The sequence below is a fragment of the Muntiacus reevesi genome, chromosome 2 (assembly GCF_963930625.1).
Source record: "Muntiacus reevesi chromosome 2, mMunRee1.1, whole genome shotgun sequence".
NCBI lineage: Eukaryota > Metazoa > Chordata > Mammalia > Artiodactyla > Cervidae > Muntiacus > Muntiacus reevesi.
Genome location: NC_089250.1, coordinates 65,977,712 through 65,998,297, shown reverse-complemented (window position 1 = coordinate 65,998,297; position 20,586 = coordinate 65,977,712). Strand labels below are relative to the sequence as shown.

Below are 20,586 nucleotides of genomic sequence, written 5' to 3'. Positions count from 1 at the left end.
AATGGCTAAGATTCACCTAGCACATCACTAAGTGTCAGCAACTGTCTGACATGCATAACCCAGTTTAATCCTCACAACAAATCCAATTCAGAAGGTACCAGCATCATCAACAATTTAGAGATGAGGAAACAAACAGGTCATAGGACTTGTCCAAGGACACAGATAAAAATCTAAGAGTTGGGATTCAAGTTCAACAAACTAAAGCCACATAACCAGGACACAATTCTACCATCCAAAATAAAATACACTCATTTGCAGTCAATCTCTTAGTAGTAGTATTAACAGAAAGAAAAACTAAGTCTATGATAATAAAACTGATCATGAAGCCAATCTCTCTGAACCGAGATTCAGACTTCTGCTTGCTTATGGTTGCTGACAAGTGGAAATATAAAGATGCTGCAAATGTAGGTATAGTGCAGATATCAAAAGGGGGTGTCACAGAGGTAGACTGCTGAATTCCATCTCAGTTCTCTCTGCTCTTTTTAAGGGTCATCAAATCTGGTCTTCTTGTTGAACTGTGGGATTAAGAAGAACTCCACTGAAAACTTTATAAAAACTATAGCAAAGAACGTGTTTTCACAGTCCACTGTTTTGACAGAGCTCTAGAAAAAAAAAAAATCATCTAGCTTCCACATACAGTTTGTGAAATTTCAAAACTGGTGCAGGGTGCTAGGGCATGCTGTACTTTTCCAAGGAAAGATATTACATAAATCTAGCAAAATAGTTTGTTGACAAAAACTTGCTTCATATTCTTGCCATGACCTTCAGTTCCTCAGTCCTTCCAATTTTCCTATGCTGTAATTCATATTTAGCTCCATAAGAAGGTGGAAACTGTGACTGTCTCAGAGAAGTGGAACTGAGTGGTAAGGAAAAAGAGGATAATCCACGGCAAAGAGAGCAAGTATTTGGGCCAATAACATAATCAATCACAACGCTCTAGTGATTTACACCAGCAAAGCTTAGAAAATTCACTTTTTATCATCTATTCCTTTGCGTTTTTTGCATTTTGTACCATGAATGGATTCCCTATTCAGAAAATACAATGCTTATTTTAAAAATACAGCTCCTAGAATTTCTCTGGCAGTACAGTAGATGAGACTTTGCCTTCCCGTGGAGAGGGTGCAGGTTCGATCCCTGGTCAGGAAGCTAAGACCCCACATGCCTCATGGCCAAAAAAACCAAAACATAGAACAGAAGCAATACTGCAACAAACTCAATAAAGACTTTAAAAATGGTCTACATTAAAAACTCCTAAAACAATACAGTTCCTTAAAAACAATTAAATTCAAATGCATATGCCCTTTGACCCAGCAACTTATAACTACTATATTTATTCTGTAAGTACACCCGTATGTGTATAAACTGAGATAGGTGCCAACTGCCTCACAGCATCACTGTGAGAACACAAAACTGGAAACAAGCTAAATATCTACCGACTGGGAACTGGAAAAATACATTATGTAGAATCTATGCAGCTGAAAAGAGAATGATACACTGAGTGGAAGAAAAAAACAAGGTGTATAAAACATGTATAGAGACTACCACCTGAAGTTTCGAAAGGGGAAGAATATATATATATATATATATATATATATATGTATATATATTTCCCTGTAAAAAATACATGTGTAAAACCAATTTAAAAAAAAATCTCTAAGAAACCTGTAGCATCAATTACACCTGCATAAAAGAAGTATCAGAAAAAAAAAAAAGAAGTATCAGAAGACAGGACAGGGAGGTGGGAGGGAGGGGACATACGTATACCTATGGCTGATCCATGTTGATATATGGCAGAAACCAACACAACATTGTAAAGCAATTATCCTCCAATCAAAAATAACTTTTAAGTGTTAAAAAAAAGAAAAAAAGAAGATAGGGCAGAAGGGGAAATCTTTCTCTTTTTATATCCTTTTGTGTCTTTTGAATTTTAAACCATGTGAACCTATTAAACATTTCCCCCAAATTAAAAATACTAGAATAAAACTTAAAAAAGAAACTACCTGTGTTTGCTGCCACACTGCCCAGGCTGGATCCTCAGACCCCACTGCTTTCTCCCTTCAGAACGTTCTTTCCTGGACTCAGCCCCTCCCAGGTGCTCTCTGCTCCCTGGCAGCTAGGCCTGGCTGGGGGCAATGACCAGATCGTTGTGCTATACCGTATCATTGACCCAGGTATCTGCTGCCCATCCCTGTGGGAGGACTACACGCGCTGCCAGCCTACTGCTATCAGACCTGGCCACGTCACTTGCTGTGACCGATGAATGGGAAAAGTGTCACTTCCAGTCCACAGTTTTAAGCGCCAACTCATGACCCTGTCATCTACTACATGATCCACAAGTCCCAGACAGGAGCTGCGCCGTCATCCTGGGTCCCAGTGACCATGTGGGAGCAACCCATACCTTGGGTCATCAACCCCAAAAGACCACACAGTACGAGGAAGAAAGAAACCTTTGTGCTCTTAAGCCACAGAGATTTTCAGGTTCTTTGTTATCATAACAGAGTTTATCCTCAGCTGACTCAACAATCACACCAACTAATTCAAAACAAACTAAGGTCATCTAATGCCATGTGGCCATTAACCTCTGTTCTACATCCCCCTTCTCACCACTCCCTACAGTGTCCTCATCGGTAACATAAAGATAATAATAGTGCCTATCTCACAGGGCCACTCAGGATGAAACAGATTAGTATGTGTAAAGTGATTGTTTTATGTAGCACTTATAATTACTACTTATTGTTACTTGGTTTATTATCAGTTATTAATATCACTCTCTGATAATCTCTCAGTAACGTAACATGGCCCTTCTCCTGTGTCTCTAAGAAATAAATAATATCCTAGGGTTTGTTTGTTTTTTCGGGTGCTAAATATGCTTTATTTGATGCTACACATAAACCACACTAAAATGCCTTTCACTAAGTAAAAGGCAATATTTTAGATAGAGAATTTTAATTAAATTGGCATAGTTAAGACCAAAAAGATAAAGTGGACATTGTCAGTGTATCTTCAACCCTTGCCTTAACAGGCTAATTGAAACACATTTGAATCTTGCTCTGTTCTATGTGACAGTGAAGGGAGTATCTCAGTATTTTAATATATTAATATAATCAGTTCTAGAAATCTACATATATAACCAATCCCCTAAAGGCTTTGAGAAGGCATTCACCACCTCCCTGAAAAAGTTAACATTCCTTATTCACATTCAATCATCCCTTTAGAAGAGGAAATGAGTGATAATACTTGTTGAGCCAGAATTACTATCAAAATTCAAAAAGCTGATCATATTCATTTAGCCACACACCAATCTTATTGAAATCAGAACTGTCCAACAGAAATATTCCATCAGCCATGCAAGATCTGAATTTTAGTGTATGAGCTCAATTTAAATATGGTACACACAAAAACTCATGAGACATTTCTGTTTTATAATAAATAAGACAGTGGCCAACTATTACTCATTAGTAGCTTTTTTGAGATAAGTTAGCAAGTCTTCCCTTTCTTTCCTCTCTTTAATGTCAGCGAAGATGATTTTTGTCCCAGGGATGTACTTCTTGGGATTCTCCAAGTATTATATGAGCATCTCCTCTCCCCAGGTGATGCCTTGGTTCCTGCCGGCACTGGTGTACGAGAATCTAGCCGCCGGACCTGTCTTTTGCTCAAGCGGACCATGAAGGTACTGCCCAGTTTTGTGCTTGCCTCTCTTTTCCACAGTACAGCACTGGGCATGCTTCTGAATAAAAACCTCCCAGTCTTTCTCCCATCACCTATTTTTAAATCATTCTTTCTTCGTGCGCAGCTGAGAGGTCCTACTCACAAGCCAAACATCCTGGTCTCTCTATGCTGGGGTCTTGGTACCATCTACACATATGTTCTCCCTCCAGATCCCCCATCTCCTCTCCTCTGCTGTCCTTACCCTTCTGCCCACTATTCCCCAGCTGCACACTAGATCACCTGGGGAACTTTTAAAAAATACCTATGTTGGGGCCCCATCCTACACCCAGTATTGTGTTGGATAAAAGAAGCTTTACTTTTTCTTTCTAAGAGTTCAAAAATAGGCAGAACTAATCTACAGTGCTAGAAGACAGAATAAAAGTTATGCTTGTGCGTGTATGCTTGTGGGAGCAGAAAGAAACAGCAAGAGTCCAGAAGAGGACACAGGGTCCTCCAGGGTGCCAGTGATGTTCTATTTCTTGATTTGGGTGCTGGCAGTACCACTGTATTCACCTGTGAAGGTATACCAAGCTACAGTTATGATCTATGATGTCAGAAGTATACATATTTTATACTTCAATAAAAATCTATATTAAAGCAAAGAAAAACCTGCAAGGACTCTTATCCCTGACCACTTAAATATCATTCCTCACCCTCCAAGTCGAGGCTCTTAAGACACACTTCAACTTTCACCCTGTCTTTCCACTCTTGATCCTACCTGACCACTTTCTGTTGAGCCCCAAACATCTCTGCACTCCAATATCTCTACCCACAGTATTCACTGTATGAGGACAACTTCCCAGCCAGTGTCCACTGATCGTTCAAAGTCTATCTCTTTGTCTTGTTTCCCCCTTTCTTTCATTTCAAGATCTATTTCAAATGCCATTTCTCTTACAAGACCTTTCCTGATCCTTCTTTTCACTTCTATCCACACCACAAATGATTTTGCCCTCTAAGAGAGATTTCTTCCATAGCATTGTATAATTCTATAATACACTGTCCATTTGTATTCACAAGTATAGCAGCATCCGTCTTACCCCTCCTCTTCTGCCTGCTAATGCAGGAGACATGGGTTCGATCTGCAGTCCGGGAAGATTCTGCACGCTGTGGGGCAGCTAAACCCATGTGCCACAATTACTGAGCCCGTATGCTGTAAAGCCTGTGCTCCATAAAAAGAGAAGCCATCGCAATGAGAAGCCGTGCACCACAGCTAGAGAGGAGCCCCACTTGCTGCAACTAGAGAAAGCCTGTGCACGGTAATGAAGACCCAGCACAGCCAAAAAGAGAGAAAGAAAGTGTTGCAAAAATAAATAAATATATACTCACTTGTGGAATCTGTGTGCTTTTCCCACATCCTGTTTCTCCAACGATCACTACTGTCTGATAGTTTTCTATCAAGTATAATATATGATTCCTAAGCTGAAAAAAATACAACCAAACATTGTAAATAGATATACATTTTCTCAAAAGACCTAAACAAAGATATTTAAACATTATGAAATGAGCTATTTGCCAAAGGAAAGGACATTTTCAAAAAGAACTGCCGAAACATATTCCTAATATCTATCAAAATGTATCTCAGGTACTGTTGGTATCAGTATAAGACAACACAATTGCAACTGAATACAATAACTTATCAAAATATATAATGCACATACTCCTTGATTCAAGAATTCTACTTTTAAGAAGTTATCCTAATACATGTGAACAAACATGTATATACAAGCATATTCACCGCAGTGTTGTTTGTAAGTGCCAAAAATCCAAACAGCCTATATGTTTATCGACAAGGGAGTGATTAAACAGTTATGAAAAGACCCCAATAGTGGAATAGTATGTAGCCATTAAAAAGAACAAATGCCTATTTGTACTGATGTGGAATGGTCAACGAGGTCTGCCATGAGAAGAAACTAAAATGCAGGACAGTGTGATAATACACTACTATTTCTGTTTTTTAAAAAAAGGTAAATACATATATGCTTCTTTACATATAAACTACTTTGGGGAAAAGCAAAACAAGGCAGAGGTAACTGTAATGTCTCCAGGGAGGGGAAGAAAGTGGGGGGCAGGGAGCAGGCATATGAGCAACCCCTTTAACTTTGTGCAATATGCATGTATCACCTTATTTTTCATTTACTAACTGGTGAAAACAAAAATATGCTTTCATCTCTACCTCTAGAGCCAAGTGCACAATAAAGCACCTACACATTACATCTGTATTTCAACTGGGCCTTCCTTGACCCACTCAGTGGGAGCAGAAATGCTAGTTTGGCCACTGGAAAGTCACAGACAGCTCCAAGATCCCATGTACTCAGTTTCAGAATGTATTTTTGTACCCACATTTGATTACAGACATATCCAATGATCTGGAAAGTCATGATGATATTCCATAAATTCCTCTTTTGAGGTAAAAATCTGCCAAATTCTCCTACTCTCATCACCATTCAACTCATCTGACTCCACAGAAGACTGAGACATCCGATGCTGCCTTATTGGTTAAATAAGCTATTGCGGCTGTTTGGGGGTTCTAATTTAGCATTACTTAGGGTCTAAATATGTAATTCTCCAGTTTTAGTGTAAAAATCTTCTAGGATATTTTTATTATCTATTTAACAGGTATTAAATAGATATTTAACTATTTGTTAAAAATGAAGATTCCTAGCTCTACCCACAGGGTTTCTGATTCAGCAGGGCTAGGGTAAAGTCCAGGAATTTGCCGTTTCTGCAAACACCCAAAGGAGATTCTGCTGCAGGCAGTCTCATGACTCATCTCAATGCTTTCCTGTCGATTGCCGGACTCTACACTTTCTTTTGGGTTAGTTTTAGGCAGGGAAAGGTTTGGGTTCTTTGCAGCCATTTTGTAAATAATATCTTGTCAATCCATCTGTTGAATGGATGAATGGGTGGGTGGTCAAAGAAAACTTGAAAGACAGTTTGAATATAGACAGAGACACATGGCATTCTAGGAAAGAGAAATAACATAAGTAAAGAAGATGGAAATAAGCAAACCATATGAACTCTATTCAAGAGGTGCTAGAAAAAGCCCATGAAAGGCTCCAGGTTTGATTTGGAAATGAATTGATTATTAACACAAGAGATGTAGTGAGGGCCTTGAACATACAGCCAGAGCCCGGGCTTTACCTGGAGGCAGTACGTGCTGTGTGGCAAGAAAACTGGACAGTGGTATGCCAGTGCTTTAAGCGTGCAGAAACTGAAGGCATGAGTTCACTTCGTGTGCTAAATACGAAGCACTGCAAATGGATATCTGCACACAAAATGATGTGTGACATTCAAGAAAGAGATGACAAGATTTCCAGTTTAGAGACCGGGAAAATGACGGTACCACGAACAGGTACAGGCAGGGAAATCGAGCAGAGCTGGTGCAGAGGACCAGACTGAGCTTCAACGAGGTTTGAGCTTAATGGAATAAGAATACAACCTTGCATTGCAGCGTCCAGGGCCCAGAGAAAACGACAGCCCACAGGAGGCAGCCAACTGGAATGCTGCCTTGAAATGGCACTGGGGAAAAGGGGGATGAGCCTTAGATTTAGTTTCAACTTCTATCTTTAAAGCTACTTTCCCTTCAAGTTCTAACGGGGGTGTGGGTGGTGAATGAGTAACTTTTATCCTTTTCGTCTTCTGAGCTGTGCCAGGTCACTTTGGTCCTGTCCAACTCTGTGCGACCTCATGGACTGTAGCCTGCCAGGCTCCTCTGTCCATGGGACTCTCCAGGCAAGGATACTGGAGTGGGCTGCCATTTCCTCCTCCAGGAGATTCTCCAGAACCAGGGATCAAAGCCAGGCCTCCTGCATTGCTGCAGGTTGTTTCCCAGCTGAGCCACCAGGGAAGCCCTAGATTTATCTTTAACATCTTATGAGATTACAACTGTGCTTAAACTCTGCTTTGATTTTTATCAATAACTTATACTCTCATCTTACCATTTTTAATTTCATCAATATGTTACCATCCTTGTTTTTTTTTTTTAATCTGTTATTTCATTTATCATATTTTACAAGTACAGCTGGTGGATGAAGAAGAGTCAAGAAAAGTAAATACTCAGTAAACAATAATTATCCTTGTACTTAAATGTGTATTACATGTCAGGTATTTTACTAAATAATGCTCCATGTGGATTATGGCATCTGGTCCTCATAACTATCCTATGAGGTAGGTCTAATATTACAGATAGGAAACAGAAGCTCAGGTGCTGAAGTAAGGCCACACAGCACACAAATGATGAAGCCTGCCTTTGAACTCTGAAGTCTAGCTCAAGTCTAGACACTTCATCAGAGCTCCAACTGTGTCCCTCCATGCTGAACCTATAATCTTATCTTCTGAAGGTCAAACTGGTTTACATTCACATATAATGGATGAGGTTAATCATCCATAGAAGAATCCAGAGACTGTCAGTACAGGAGTGACTAAAATGTCTGGGGCCACAGAAAAGTCTGATGGAAGTGACTTGGCTATATTCAGAAGGAGGTTGCTTCATATCCATTTGGAGAAAGAACATATTAATAAAAGAGGAATTTTTAGCATAGTCTAGACAAAGAATAAGTGCAAGAACCTGACGGCTTTCACCCAACATTGTGCAGGAGAAAAGACAGACACCAGTGCTGGGGGCCCTACTTGAGTCAATTCAGGGGCCTCGTATGAGGCAGCCGGACTTCATCACCCTACATCACGGCCTACAGGAAATACATATTCTTCGACTGTATCTAAACCGCCTGTGGCTCTGAACCCACCTTCTGATTACAGCTTGACTTTCCATGTGGACTTGGCAACGGGGAGAAAGTGTGTTCGTGGACAGTATTCTCCGTACTGGAGAACCATGGGTGACTGTAAATGAATATACTCTGAATTCTAGTTTAACACTTTGGTTTCTTACGAGATGAGTGTAAGTCCATTTCATGAGACTAATAAAATCATGCATCTGGATGTGCACGTGGTGTGTAATAACCACACCCAAATGCCATCACTCTCCCCGTGGGAGTTAACCTATTCAACGGAAACAACCCGGTATTTCTAATTAATCTGTGTCAAAGAATATGCCTTTAAAAAGAAAGCTAAAATTGGCCATATGCTGGCAATCTACTGAAAATGGATGCATGAAAGTTCACTGTGCTGTTTTCTCTACTTTTTTGTATGATTGAACTTGTCCATAATTGAAAGCAAAGAGGGGAAAAGAAGAATGTCACTTCATTTCTTCCAGTTTTTCCAATATGTAAGATCTAACTGAAAAAACCTTAAGGACTTTCCAGATTTCTAAGATTAACACACATGTATTCTGAAGACACCCTTCAGACAGGCCTCTCTGAGCTCACAGCATTCTGAAGGATCATTAACAGTAAGAGGAACATTATTCACTTCAGGGCCAAGTATAAAGCTACTGCAGGCTGCTTCGGGCTGACGCCTGAACATGCTTATTCAATGTACCTTGAACACTGGCAGCTTCTGCCTCTGCTGCTCTATAGAAAGGGCAGCGTAAGGGTTGTAAACAACAGTTGTTGCCGAGTTTTCAGCTAGACTTTGTCTCTCTTCAGAGATGCTGACACCTGGCCCTTCTGTACCTGCAACAGAAATGTTTTGGTTTCTTTTTTTCAGACTCTGATACAAGGAACAGGAAAATCGTGAGAAAATTACAAATTCAAAGACGACGATATACAATGGAAGCCATGCATTTTTATTTCAAACCACTAAGAGGCATTAAACTGTAATTTCAGGAAAACCTCTAGAAAAGTACCTATGAGACTACAGAAAAACATCACAGTGGTGTCAAGAACAAAGGAGACAGCGGTCCCATTGGGCTCCAAGTTGTTCACACACAACTGTAGTGACGGAGGACAAGGTACTGAGTTCTGGTCACCAGGCTGGGATTATTACCAAACTCTTAAAAGTGATAGGAACCCACCAGGAATTAGCTGAAACAAACGAAGAATCCTAACACCGTAGGATGGCAGCAAGGTTCAGGGCCAAGGAGCACCAGGGACTCAAACACTGCCTGGCCTTGCTCCTTCATTCTCTGCTCCTCTTAACAAGCTCCTTTCGGTCCCCGGGCTGGGTTCTCTACAGGAGCTGGAATCAAGGCTGCAGCCAACGCCAGAGCTCAGGCTCACAGTTCCTCCACCACTCACTCACTCACTCACCCACCGAGCACAGATGGCCGGGCCAGAGATACAGCAGTGAACACTACAGATGCAGGCCCCACCTCTGAGCAGCGGACTTGCTTCTCTTATTCTTCCTTCCGAAGGAAGAAGACTTAGAGCACAAAGTGGTGACGGAGAAAGACCCAGGGAGGGGGACAGGGAGTCCCAGGTGTGTGCTGACTATTTGGAAGGTGGGGACGGCTTTCTCTCCCCCAGTTTAAGGCCACTGCCTGGCCCGATCCAGTCAACCATGGCCCTGGAATGGGCTACAATAATTGGCAGCTTCTATTTGAGTCACAGAACTGAAGTGGTTGGGAAGGAAGTGCTGGTGTACTGTGCTGAGCAGATTAAACACCCGATACCCACAGCGGCTTCTTCTTTTTTTATTATTATTTATTTGGCCGTGCTGGGTCTTAGTTGCAGCATGCAGGATCTTCACTGCAGCATGCAGGACCTTTAACTGCAGCATGTGGGATCTAGTTCCTTGACGAGAGACTGAACCTGGGCTCCCCTGCATGGGGAGCAGGGAGTCTTGGTCATTGGACCACCCAGCAAGTCCTACCACAGTGGCCTCTTGGTAAGAACAGTAACAAACTGGGGCTCAGGGAGGAAAAGAATAGGGAAACCATATCCTGCCATGAAAAACTGTTTGAAGTACTGTGGATTTTTACCCTGAAAAGGAAAAAGCCTTAGGAGTAACGTGGGTTCCATCTTTATGATCAGCCTCTGTAATTTGTCACACCAAATTGTTCGTGCATCCCAAGACAGAACTCAAGAGTTATAAGTAAATGGTACAGGGTTCAGAATTCAACTCAACATAAGGAAGGTATCTCTAAAAGTAAGACTTGTTCAGCACAAGAGAGTGTCACCTTTGGGAATTAATAAAAACCTTCCCTAGAAGTTCATGGCCCTCTGTGAGGGTTGCTTCAAGGATAATTACCCAATACTATCATCACCCAGGTTTTCCGAATGCAGAATCCATGATGCTATGTAAAAGTGCAGAGGTTTTATGATCAGAATACTTAGCCTAGTGGTTTATTTTTACATTTCTTGAAGGGTCCCAAATCCCCCTGACAATCTAATTGAGGCTATGAACTCCATCTCCTGAAAAATACAACAGAGAGTAATTTATCAGAACACAAAATGCCGGAGGTCCAGAGACCACTCCCAGAGCTAAATTCAGAATCACTGCTGTATACCTCTGATCCCTTTTCCATTTGTTTCTAGGAACACAGTCGTGTTCCAGAGGTCCAAGACTGTCAAAAATCAGGTAAGTGGGGCACTACTATATTGTTTTTGCCAAAATGTTGACCTTCCTTTCAACAAGATAAAAGACAGAACAGGACTTGGAACAAAGCCTGCACTCAAAGAGGCACATTTCCTTTCCTTTCTCCCCTTATTATCGCTACATCTGATTAATTCCTTGTGATCTTCACTCAAGAAAACTAGAGCAAAGAAATAGCTTATCCTCATCAGCTCTGTTTTTGTCCTGAAATCTCTTCTTTTCAACACATTTTAAACCTTTATAGAGTGCCTAGAATCTTTTAACATTGCTCCTACCATGTTTCCGGAGAAGGCAATGGCAACCCACTCCAGTACTCTTGCCTGGAAAATCCTATGGATGGAGTAGCCTGGTAGGCTGCAGTCCATTGAGTTGGGCACGACTGAGCGACTTCACTTTCACTTTTCACTTTCATGCATTGGAGAAGGAAATGGCAACCCACTCCAGGGCTCCTGCCTGGAGAATCCCAGGGACGGAGGAGCCTGGTGGGCTGCCGTCTATAGGGTCGCACAGAGTCAGACACGACTGAAGCGACTTAGCAGCAGCAGCTACAACGTCTCACCTCCTCCCACTCCAAGATTTAATCCACCCAGGTGTCTTCCTGACTACCCCACCCCTCCTGTCTCTAACCTACAGCCAAGTTCACCTTGGTACATGCGGTTATGAGGTCTTTTACAAGAACAGCTGCTGTCAATCAATGAGGAGCATGTCTCCTCCATACAAAAGACTCCATTCAGCCAAACTAGGACTGCTTCCTGGCTGTCTATACATCCCATGGCCCATTCTGGCTTCCTAGGGTTTGTTTTTCCCTTGGGAATATTCTCAGTGCTTAAATGAGTAACAAGTTTGTAATTCTTGTAAATTTAAAGGCCTTCACCTCTCCATCTATAAAACAAGATTGATAACAGCACACCCCCTCCCCCTCTTCAGCATTCCTTCTAACCCAATTTTTCAGTTTAAGTGGTGATCCATCAATGGGTGATAAAACTCATATACTTCTTTAATATGCTATGTGACTCAATTATTTTGGTGTTTTGGACACTGCTGAGGCGCCATTCCACTCTGCCTTTGTTCCTGCTAAACTAGAAATAAAACAGTATCAGAGTGTATCCCAAGAAGCACTGTTGTTTTTGTGCAACCCTCTTCAATTGTGTGTGTATATGTATACACATGTGCGTGCGTGCTGGATCACAGCACATTTCTAGCTGTATATCCGATCAAAAAATCTTCAACGCTGTTGCTGTAAAGTGTTTGCCAGACACGTGGTCAAACACTGACTTATCATTAAATATCTGTTGAATGAAGGAAGGAAAATGGCCAGGCCCTTCTGATTCACTTGGACTAACAAATCAAGTCAAATTTTTTTTCTACAGAAACCTCAGGCAGCTCATACAAAGATCTTAAGGCAGAGATCACAAAATGGTAGAGATCACCAACTATGAGGTCCCCAAACATGCCATCATTAAAATGTTTGAAATTGTTCATTTAAAACATGTCAAAATTTACCATTCTAATCTGGGCATGAGGCCATGTGACAACTGTTGGGTGGAACCACACACAGCTTCCTGCTTTAGACAGGATATTGTATGCTTCAGGCTAATCGACACCGCACACACTAGAGTTTGCCACAGTTCCCACCTCTCCTTACTGCTTCCACCCGGCTGCTTCGCTTATTTAGACTGTCCGAAAGGCCCCTGCAGCTACCTGAGCTTGTGACTTCCAGCCTGTAGGACGCATGTTCATCTACCCTTATACCCAGTCTCAGCCACTTCCCTGACCTCCACTGTGTATTTCTCATATCCTATTTTCACACCTTCAACTTCAGTTTCCGCATCTGTAAAACGAGAGTAATACCTCCATCACAAGATATTGTGACCACTTAATAAGACGACATAAGTAAAAGTGACTAGCACAGAGTGTCCAGCAAGTGTCACCAAATGCACTACTAACTCAGTTAATAACAAAACAGTTTACCTGGACCAGTGGTTCCCAAACTTTAATGCATACTGGAATCACCCGGGGATCTTTAAAAATTACTGATGCCTGGTTCTGAGCCCCTCTAGACTTCTGATTTATCGCCATGGAGTAAAACCAAATAGCAGGAGTTTTTAAAAGCTTCCCAAGTGATTCAGCTACACAGCAAAATTTGAGAACCACTTACCTAGATAGTCACCGAACCCAGAAATCTGAGTCATTACTGACTTCACCCTCCTCTGTATGTGCCTCTGAAATGCCTCTCCAATTAGGTCCCTCCCTACAGCTCACATGCCAGAACTGCGGTTTTCAATATCCCTCCTCGGTTTCAGTAGCACCTTCTCTTATGATGTCCCTGACCCTAATTTCCTCCCCTAAGCATTGTGCACACCAATGCCAGTTATCTTCCAAAAATATACTAGACCATGTTATCTCCTGCTTAAAAACAGTGAAATCCAAAATCTTTAACTTGCTTGGAGACTTCTCACAATGAGGCCCCTACTTACCATTCTGGCTTCACGACCTGCCATGCCCTACGCTATGTTGTTGTTTAGTTGCTAAGTTGTATCCAACTCTTTTGTGACCCCATGGACTGCAGTCTGCCAGGATCATCTGCCCATGGGACTTTCCAGGCAAGAATACTGGAGTGGGTAGTCATCTCCTTCTCCAGGAGATCCTTCCAACCCAGGGACTGAATGAACCTCTGTTTCCTATGTTGGCAGGGGGATTCTTTACCACTGAGCCACCTGGGAAGCCCTGCCACAAAACATACCCTACCACTAAACATCACCATGCTACTCAATAATTCTGGTGTTTTGGACACTGCTGAGGCACCATCCCACTCTGCCTTTGTTCATGCTACACACTTTCGAGTTCCATTCTCCTACCTCTCCACGGCACAATACATAGAGTAATTGTGATTTTCCCAAATTGCCAAGTTAGAAAAGGGCAGTCAGGACAGTCTCGACAGTCTGATCCTTGTAGAGTTCCTCTTCCTTACCACTCCCTTTTTCTGTCTCACTTTAAAATCTCTTAAAGAGGATATCCAATTTCATAATACAATTGAGAGAGAGAGAGCATAAATCTTGAAAGTAGAGCTTTGGTCATCCATATTTGTCCCCTGACTAGGAAGCTAGGTGTCCAGTAAATATAACTTCAGTGAATAAACTAAACAGTGGAATAGAACTCGGAGAGTAATCCCATGTTCCTTAACCAAAAGAGTATCCTGGTCTGATTTTCAACAATTTATTCAGGCCTTTATTGCACTTAACACTCTGACCTGTTATTAAAGGCTCAAAGAAATAAAACAAAGTATTTCATTACCTAACTGGCTCTTAGTTTTGGCTGCAAATAAAACTCAAGGATGGATAATTGGCTGAGGACTTGAAATGCTGAATCATAAAATCACAAAACTCATTAAGTGACAAATTACAGATTTTTAAAAAAGAATTAACACCTCTTACTTGGGTTTTCTTCTGTATCACTGATAAGCATGGTCAGAATTTCAGGGTATCACTCTAATAAAATACCCTTGAAAACCTTCTCCTATATCACCCTTCTCTGTCTTATTTCATTTTTGCTGCAATATACTTTACACATCTAGACCAACAGAGGCTCAAGTGGTGGAAAAAACTAAGTTGGCAATGATTAAGATTTGTTTTTCACAAGAAACTGATGGAAGGGGAGGGAGGGTCTGATACGTAAGCATTCAACAAATCTTGATTAATGAGTAAATTCAAACAAAACAAGCAAATCATTTGGCGGCTGAGACTGTGTTAGCCTGAAAGACAGGAAGTGGGTGAGGGCCAATAGGCAGAGAATGTTCACTTCTGGCAGACACGCGGGGTGGACAAAAATTACCCTAAAACAGACTAAGATACTTTCCCTTTTAATGAGCACTTACTCTACATGAAACAACGCGCTCACATTCTCCTTATTCTAGCCCACATGATAGGCGTTATTATTCCTCCCATTTCACAGATAAGAAGGCTAAGGCTAAGAAGGAACTTGCTCAATGGAACTCTACTACTCTACGGCAGAGCCTAGAATTCTAATCCAGGCAGTCTGATTTCCTAACCCGAACTCCCAAACCCTGAGCAGCACCACCTGTCCAGTCCCAGAGTAGCCCCAGGGCGGTAAAAGGACACGCGTGGGCGCTTCAGCTTTTCCCCATCTCTCGGGTTGGGCAAGACAGGCCCCAGGAGCGAGGAACACGAGGCCCGGGGAGGCTGAGAGACTGTGATGAGGTCACAGAGAATTTCTGCCCAGACTAGGGGCGGATCCCTGAATCCCTCGGGACCACTGTGCACGCCTAAGCTGCCGAGCCCACCAGCGCGGCAGTGGCCAACCCGCCTAGGTCAAGGCTGCGAGCACGCCCGCAGGCCCCAGGAGGCTGGCCGTGGGGTCAAAACCGAAGTCAGGCCGCCTTATGTGCCCAGCGTTCCGCCAATGGCCTTACCGGGTCTCCAGAACTTCACCGGTCCCACGGGCGCAGCCATGCTGGGGTGAAAGGTCACGAGGAAGGCTCCACCCCTCCGCCGCGCACCAGCCCCCAAAGGGGCTGGGGGGCGTGGCGTGGCCCGTGAGGAGCCTCGCTCTAGGAGGTTCCGCGGTGTTACGGCCACGCCCCCGTAACCACCCCCTCCGAGCCACGTGATTTGCGTTTCAGCCCCGCCCCGGACCCATGTGATCGACTCCGCCATATTGGAGAAAAGGGCGCGCTTCTCTTTCTCTTTAGCATAGCAGACCTGCATAACAGACCTGGGTTCTGAGTGGCCTTAGAAGTTTGGCGTGGCCCGGAGGGCGGCAGCACGCTTGGCAAGAGACCGCTGGTCCGAGAGTTTGTCGCCGCCTGCGGTACGCGGTGGGCAAGGAAGCAGTGCATCCCAAATTAACATTACGTTGTAAGCTATCACGGGTGTATTATTTCTTTTAGTCTCCTCCACATTTTCAGATTGGAGGATAATAGTAACTACCTAGTGGATTTTGTGGGTCAGTAAATATTGGGCGCCTACGGTGCGCCCAGGCATTGCAGTTTGTCTCTTTCATGAACTTCTGTCCCAGAGAGGAGGGGCGAGGTGTCCTGGGAGTAAATGAGTAAATGCAGGATAAGCAGTGGTGTTTGGGGTCTTCCCTGGTAGTTCAGTGGTTAGGACTTGGCACTTAATGCAGGGCGCCTGCGTTGGATCCCTGGGCAGGAACCTAGGTCTTGCATGCCGCAACTAAGACTGGGGGCAGCCAAACTAAAAATACAACCAGAAAAAGTTTATAATTAACAATAAATAAAACGATGGAAACCAGTATGGAAGTCTCCAGAGACCCTGAGAGTAATGCCGAGAAGGAAGAATAGATTGAAATAAGAAAATTAGAAATGGGTAGATCTGTTAGGCTAGGACATTGGCCAAGTATTTCCTCCAGTTTCATTCATGACCCATGTTTCAAATGCTTGTTAAAAGTACAGATTCTAGACCCTCAATCCAATCCCGAATCAGAATATCCAGGGACATGGCCTAAAAAACTGCATTGAAAACGTGCTACAGAAGATTCTTTCCGGTAACCATCAGTGTTTTATAGTTTTCTATGTATAGGTCTTTTGTTTCTTTAGGTAGATATACTCCTAAGTATTTTATTCTTTTTGTTGCAATGGTGAATGGTATTGTTTCCTTAATTTCTCTTTCTGTTTTTTCATTGTTAGTGTATAGGAATGCAAGGGATTTCTGTGTGTTAATTTTATATCCTGCAACTTTACTATATTCATTAATTAGCTCTAGTAATTTTCTGGAAGAGTCTTTAGGGTTTTCTATGTAGAGGATCATGTCATCTGCAAACAGCGAGAGTTTCACTTCTTCTTTTCCTATCTGGATTCCTTTTATGTCTTTTTCTGCTCTGATTGCTGTGGCCAAAACTTCCAACACTATGTTGAATAGTAGTGGTGAGAGTGGGCATCCTTGTAACCAGCTTGAGAAAGATTCCACTAATGAGAGCTGATACACTGGAGTAGAGGAAATGCTTAATGGGTAGGCAACTAATTGGAAGGAAGTGAGAGGGTGCAGAATCTATGTATTTTAGAGCTGTGAAGAAAAGTCTTATTCCTTGAGAGAAATGATAGTCGTGGAAAGATCAAAGGCTTTGGAGACAAGTAGAATTTGGAATCTTCACTTTGCCTTTCCTAGCTCCTAGCTGTCATCTAATCTTAGTTGTAAGATGAGGTTTAAAAAGTTTTTATTAAATGTGAGAACATGTAAAGTAGCCTACAACATAGGACATCCAATCAGTGTTTGCTCTGAATAGCTCATAGAGCAAATTGACCAAGGGAAAAATCAGAACTTACACATATACACACTAATTTTCCAACTATTCCATTTCCGTAATGAAAACAGGGTTCCATACATGATCATCTCTGCCCAAAATTCTCTACTGATCCTTTAAAATATCCTTGTGTCAGCTCTAAGGCTTCTCTAAATTCACAATCCAACTTCAGTATTCTCCTGCAGACTCAGAACCTGTCTGCTTGTTCTGTGATTTAACACTCATTTAGTTAAACTATAATCTGTCTCCACTGTTACATTGGAAGCGTCTTGAGAACATGCATCATATTATTACAACTCAAAGCAAAGTGCCCACTGAGTGATGTATAGGTGAACACCATGCTTAAAACACTTAGGACATAATCAAGACTTGCTTCTGATCATAACATTCTGCCTCCTGCTGACCCAGGTGTCACATGGTAACTAGATGGTCATTCAACTCATGTCACATCCTCTTAGCATCAAGCCTTTTTCCAAAAATTCCTGGCAAAAGCTTCTAGCTGGGCACATATCCATCCCTGAATCAATCACTAGGGCATCCTGACTGGCTTAAATCTGGTTATACACTCCCCAAATCAAGTGTGCTCAGCTTCACCAGGACCACATGGACTGAGAACTGGAAACAGAATGGTCCCTCAGAGAGTCTTCTGAGAATGAGATTATCAGAGGTGGAATGAAGGCAGCAAAAATAATGAGTAGCCTCCCATGTATGCATGTACTATACTAGAACTCCTGGCTTCCTAAGAAAAATCCTAGCTGCCCTTGGGTCTCCTTCAGGAAGCCAGATCAGAGTTTTCCCCTAGCTTGAAAAGAGACAGTTCTATGCAGAATTGCCTTTCCTGAATTGTACTACAATGGGGATTTTCCACTGACTTTAAGGTGCAGCCCTCTGGGACTTGTAGCATATATAAACCTGTCTGGTTTGTTCACTTGCATACAAATGATCAGGTTCATACAGGTGTTAGCATAAACAAAAGTGTTTACTCAGCTCCAGGAATCTGGGTACAGAGGTGTGGAGAACCCACCAGGACAGACTCAGCTAAATACTAGGAGGGTCTCTATCATGAAGGCCTGAGGAATTTTGTGCATCTGTTGAGCAGAGTGAGTTGGGGATGGCAAAGTCTGCCAGATGCTTTCTAGGTAAGATGACTGTATGCTTTATCGGAGAGTGAAAGGGCAGGTTCGGGGCATACACTGGACCTCTGCCAGGCAAATTGGGATATATTTCCAGGTGCGTGCCACCAGGAACCTAGAATAACAATGCCTCTGTGAACATACTCAGCATAAGGTATGTATTCCACACTCACGGAATATGTATGGATGCATTCAGCTGCTTTATAGCTTTAGACAAACACATTGTGGAGTCTCAAGTGTTTTGGCACACCCCAGAACATCTGCCGTTGTGTTTATTTTCAGAATACTTCACAGTATCATTTTTATAAAAGGATTCTTCTAAGAAATTCTCACCTGATCTTAGTACCAAGAATTGGATTTTTCCTGTACCTGGAGTTAATCTTATGGACATTGTGGGTGCTGGATCTGACCAGGTTTCTCTTTCTGCCTTGGTTACTGAGAAGCTTAAAGTGTGTGCTCTGCCCAAAGTGTCAGTCATGGTGGCGTGTATTGATAGTGTCCTTCCTAACATACCACCCTCTGGTTTCTCATGTAACTTCTCACTTTTGTGATTCTTGTATGTTAGGTTTTCTTGTCAGCTGCTTGGAATCCTGTAAGTAACAGATAGATACTCCACAACCCAACTGCCCACAGAAGTGGCGTGGCCATCTCTTCAGTTGACTCTTCCAGTTTTTCAAGAGAATGCCAACCCTGCCATCTGATTGGGTTGACCTTGAAACTACAGCTAATTCAAATAGCTCATCAGGGAGAAAATAATGAAACAGCAGAGTCTGAACACTATTTGATACTGGGAAATTTTTACAAAATGTTTAGGTGTGATCAAGGAATTGTGGTTATGCTTTATCTTTCAGATATACACTAAAATATTTACTGCCAAGTTGTAATGGCTAAGTCTGACATGAAACAGATGAGGAAGTGTAACTCTCTCCCAGGGAGAGACAGTTTTTTTTTCTAATGTAGGAGAAATATACTACTACTCAACCTCTACTGGAAGGTTGACAGCCCTGAGAACTCCTTTTTTAATGTAGCATGTTATGGACACATTCCTGCTTCCAAAGGAATGAGAAGCAGACATTTCCACATGCGAGGCAACACATATTTTTGAACCGAAGTCTGCCATACTCACCCTCCCATCCCCTGGAATTGGGGTCAACAGATCAACATTTTGAACAAGGACCCCAGATGACTGCGGTAGGTGGTCCTTAGATCTCTCCCTCAGAAAGCTCAAGCACCATGAGAGCTTTGCTTCCTCTGACAGTCCTGGCCATTTTCTTAGGATTCCATATACCTCTTGTTCTTCTTTCTTTTAAAAAAATATTTATTTGGCTGTGTCTGGCCTTAGTTGCAGCACACAGGATCTTTGATCTTTGTTGCAACATGCAGGATCTTTAGTTCTGCCATGAAAACTTAGTTGTGGCATGTGGGATCTAGTTCCCTGACTAGGGATCTAACCCTTTGGGAATGGATTTGTAGCCACTGGACCACCAGGGAAGTCCCTCTTGTTCTTATTTCTAATTGCTGGCATTGCTTTCAGAAAATAATGGTTTTTGCATCCTATTTCACACAAAAAAAGGGGCTCTGAAGTTGTTAGTATGTGATGGGCCATATACCTGTCCTCCTCTGAGAAAGCCACAGTGCTAAATACCTCATTCCAAAGTCTCAGTAGTGCTGCAACAAAGAATTCTGTTTAAGTTTATCTGATCCATTTGCCAGAGTGAAACACAGATCCTTTTTTATGGATGCCTGTTAATAGCTCTGTAGAACACACTGAGTTGAAATTTCAAACATACCTGCATTTGTGAATGAGCTTAACTTTTAATGTTTTCAATTCACCATGGCATTAACTGCCATTTCTCCAGGTACATCTGGAAATTCCCTGGCAGTCCAGTGGTTAGGAATGCCATGCTTTTACTGCTGAGGGCACAGGTTTTCGATCCTTGGTCAGGGAACTGAGATCCTACAAGCTGTGTGGTGTGGCCAAAAAAAATTTTTTTTAATTAACAACAACAAAAAAAGGTACTCCAATGCCTCTCTA

The 20,586-nt window shown here is 42.3% G+C and overlaps 1 protein-coding gene and 1 non-coding gene across 2 annotated transcripts in view; both read right to left on the bottom strand.

The window, feature by feature from the left end:
- Nucleotides 1–15,655, bottom strand: part of DHX35 (DEAH-box helicase 35) — a 67,524-nt gene extending 51,869 nt beyond the window's left edge. The window contains exons 1-3 of the mRNA XM_065921997.1: nucleotides 15,569–15,655; nucleotides 9,145–9,278; nucleotides 5,035–5,127 (exon numbers count right to left, since the gene is read on the bottom strand). Of these exons, the coding sequence (XP_065778069.1) occupies nucleotides 5,035–5,127; nucleotides 9,145–9,278; nucleotides 15,569–15,608 (267 nt within the window). The 5' untranslated portion in view covers nucleotides 15,609–15,655. The remainder of the gene's footprint in view (nucleotides 1–5,034; nucleotides 5,128–9,144; nucleotides 9,279–15,568) is intronic.
- A 3,848-nt stretch (nucleotides 15,656–19,503) lies between these two features.
- Nucleotides 19,504–19,638, bottom strand: LOC136162357 (small nucleolar RNA U109). The gene has a single exon (XR_010662153.1). It is a non-coding gene; the product is annotated as a small nucleolar RNA U109 (small nucleolar RNA).
- Nucleotides 19,639–20,586: the final 948 nt, after the last annotated feature.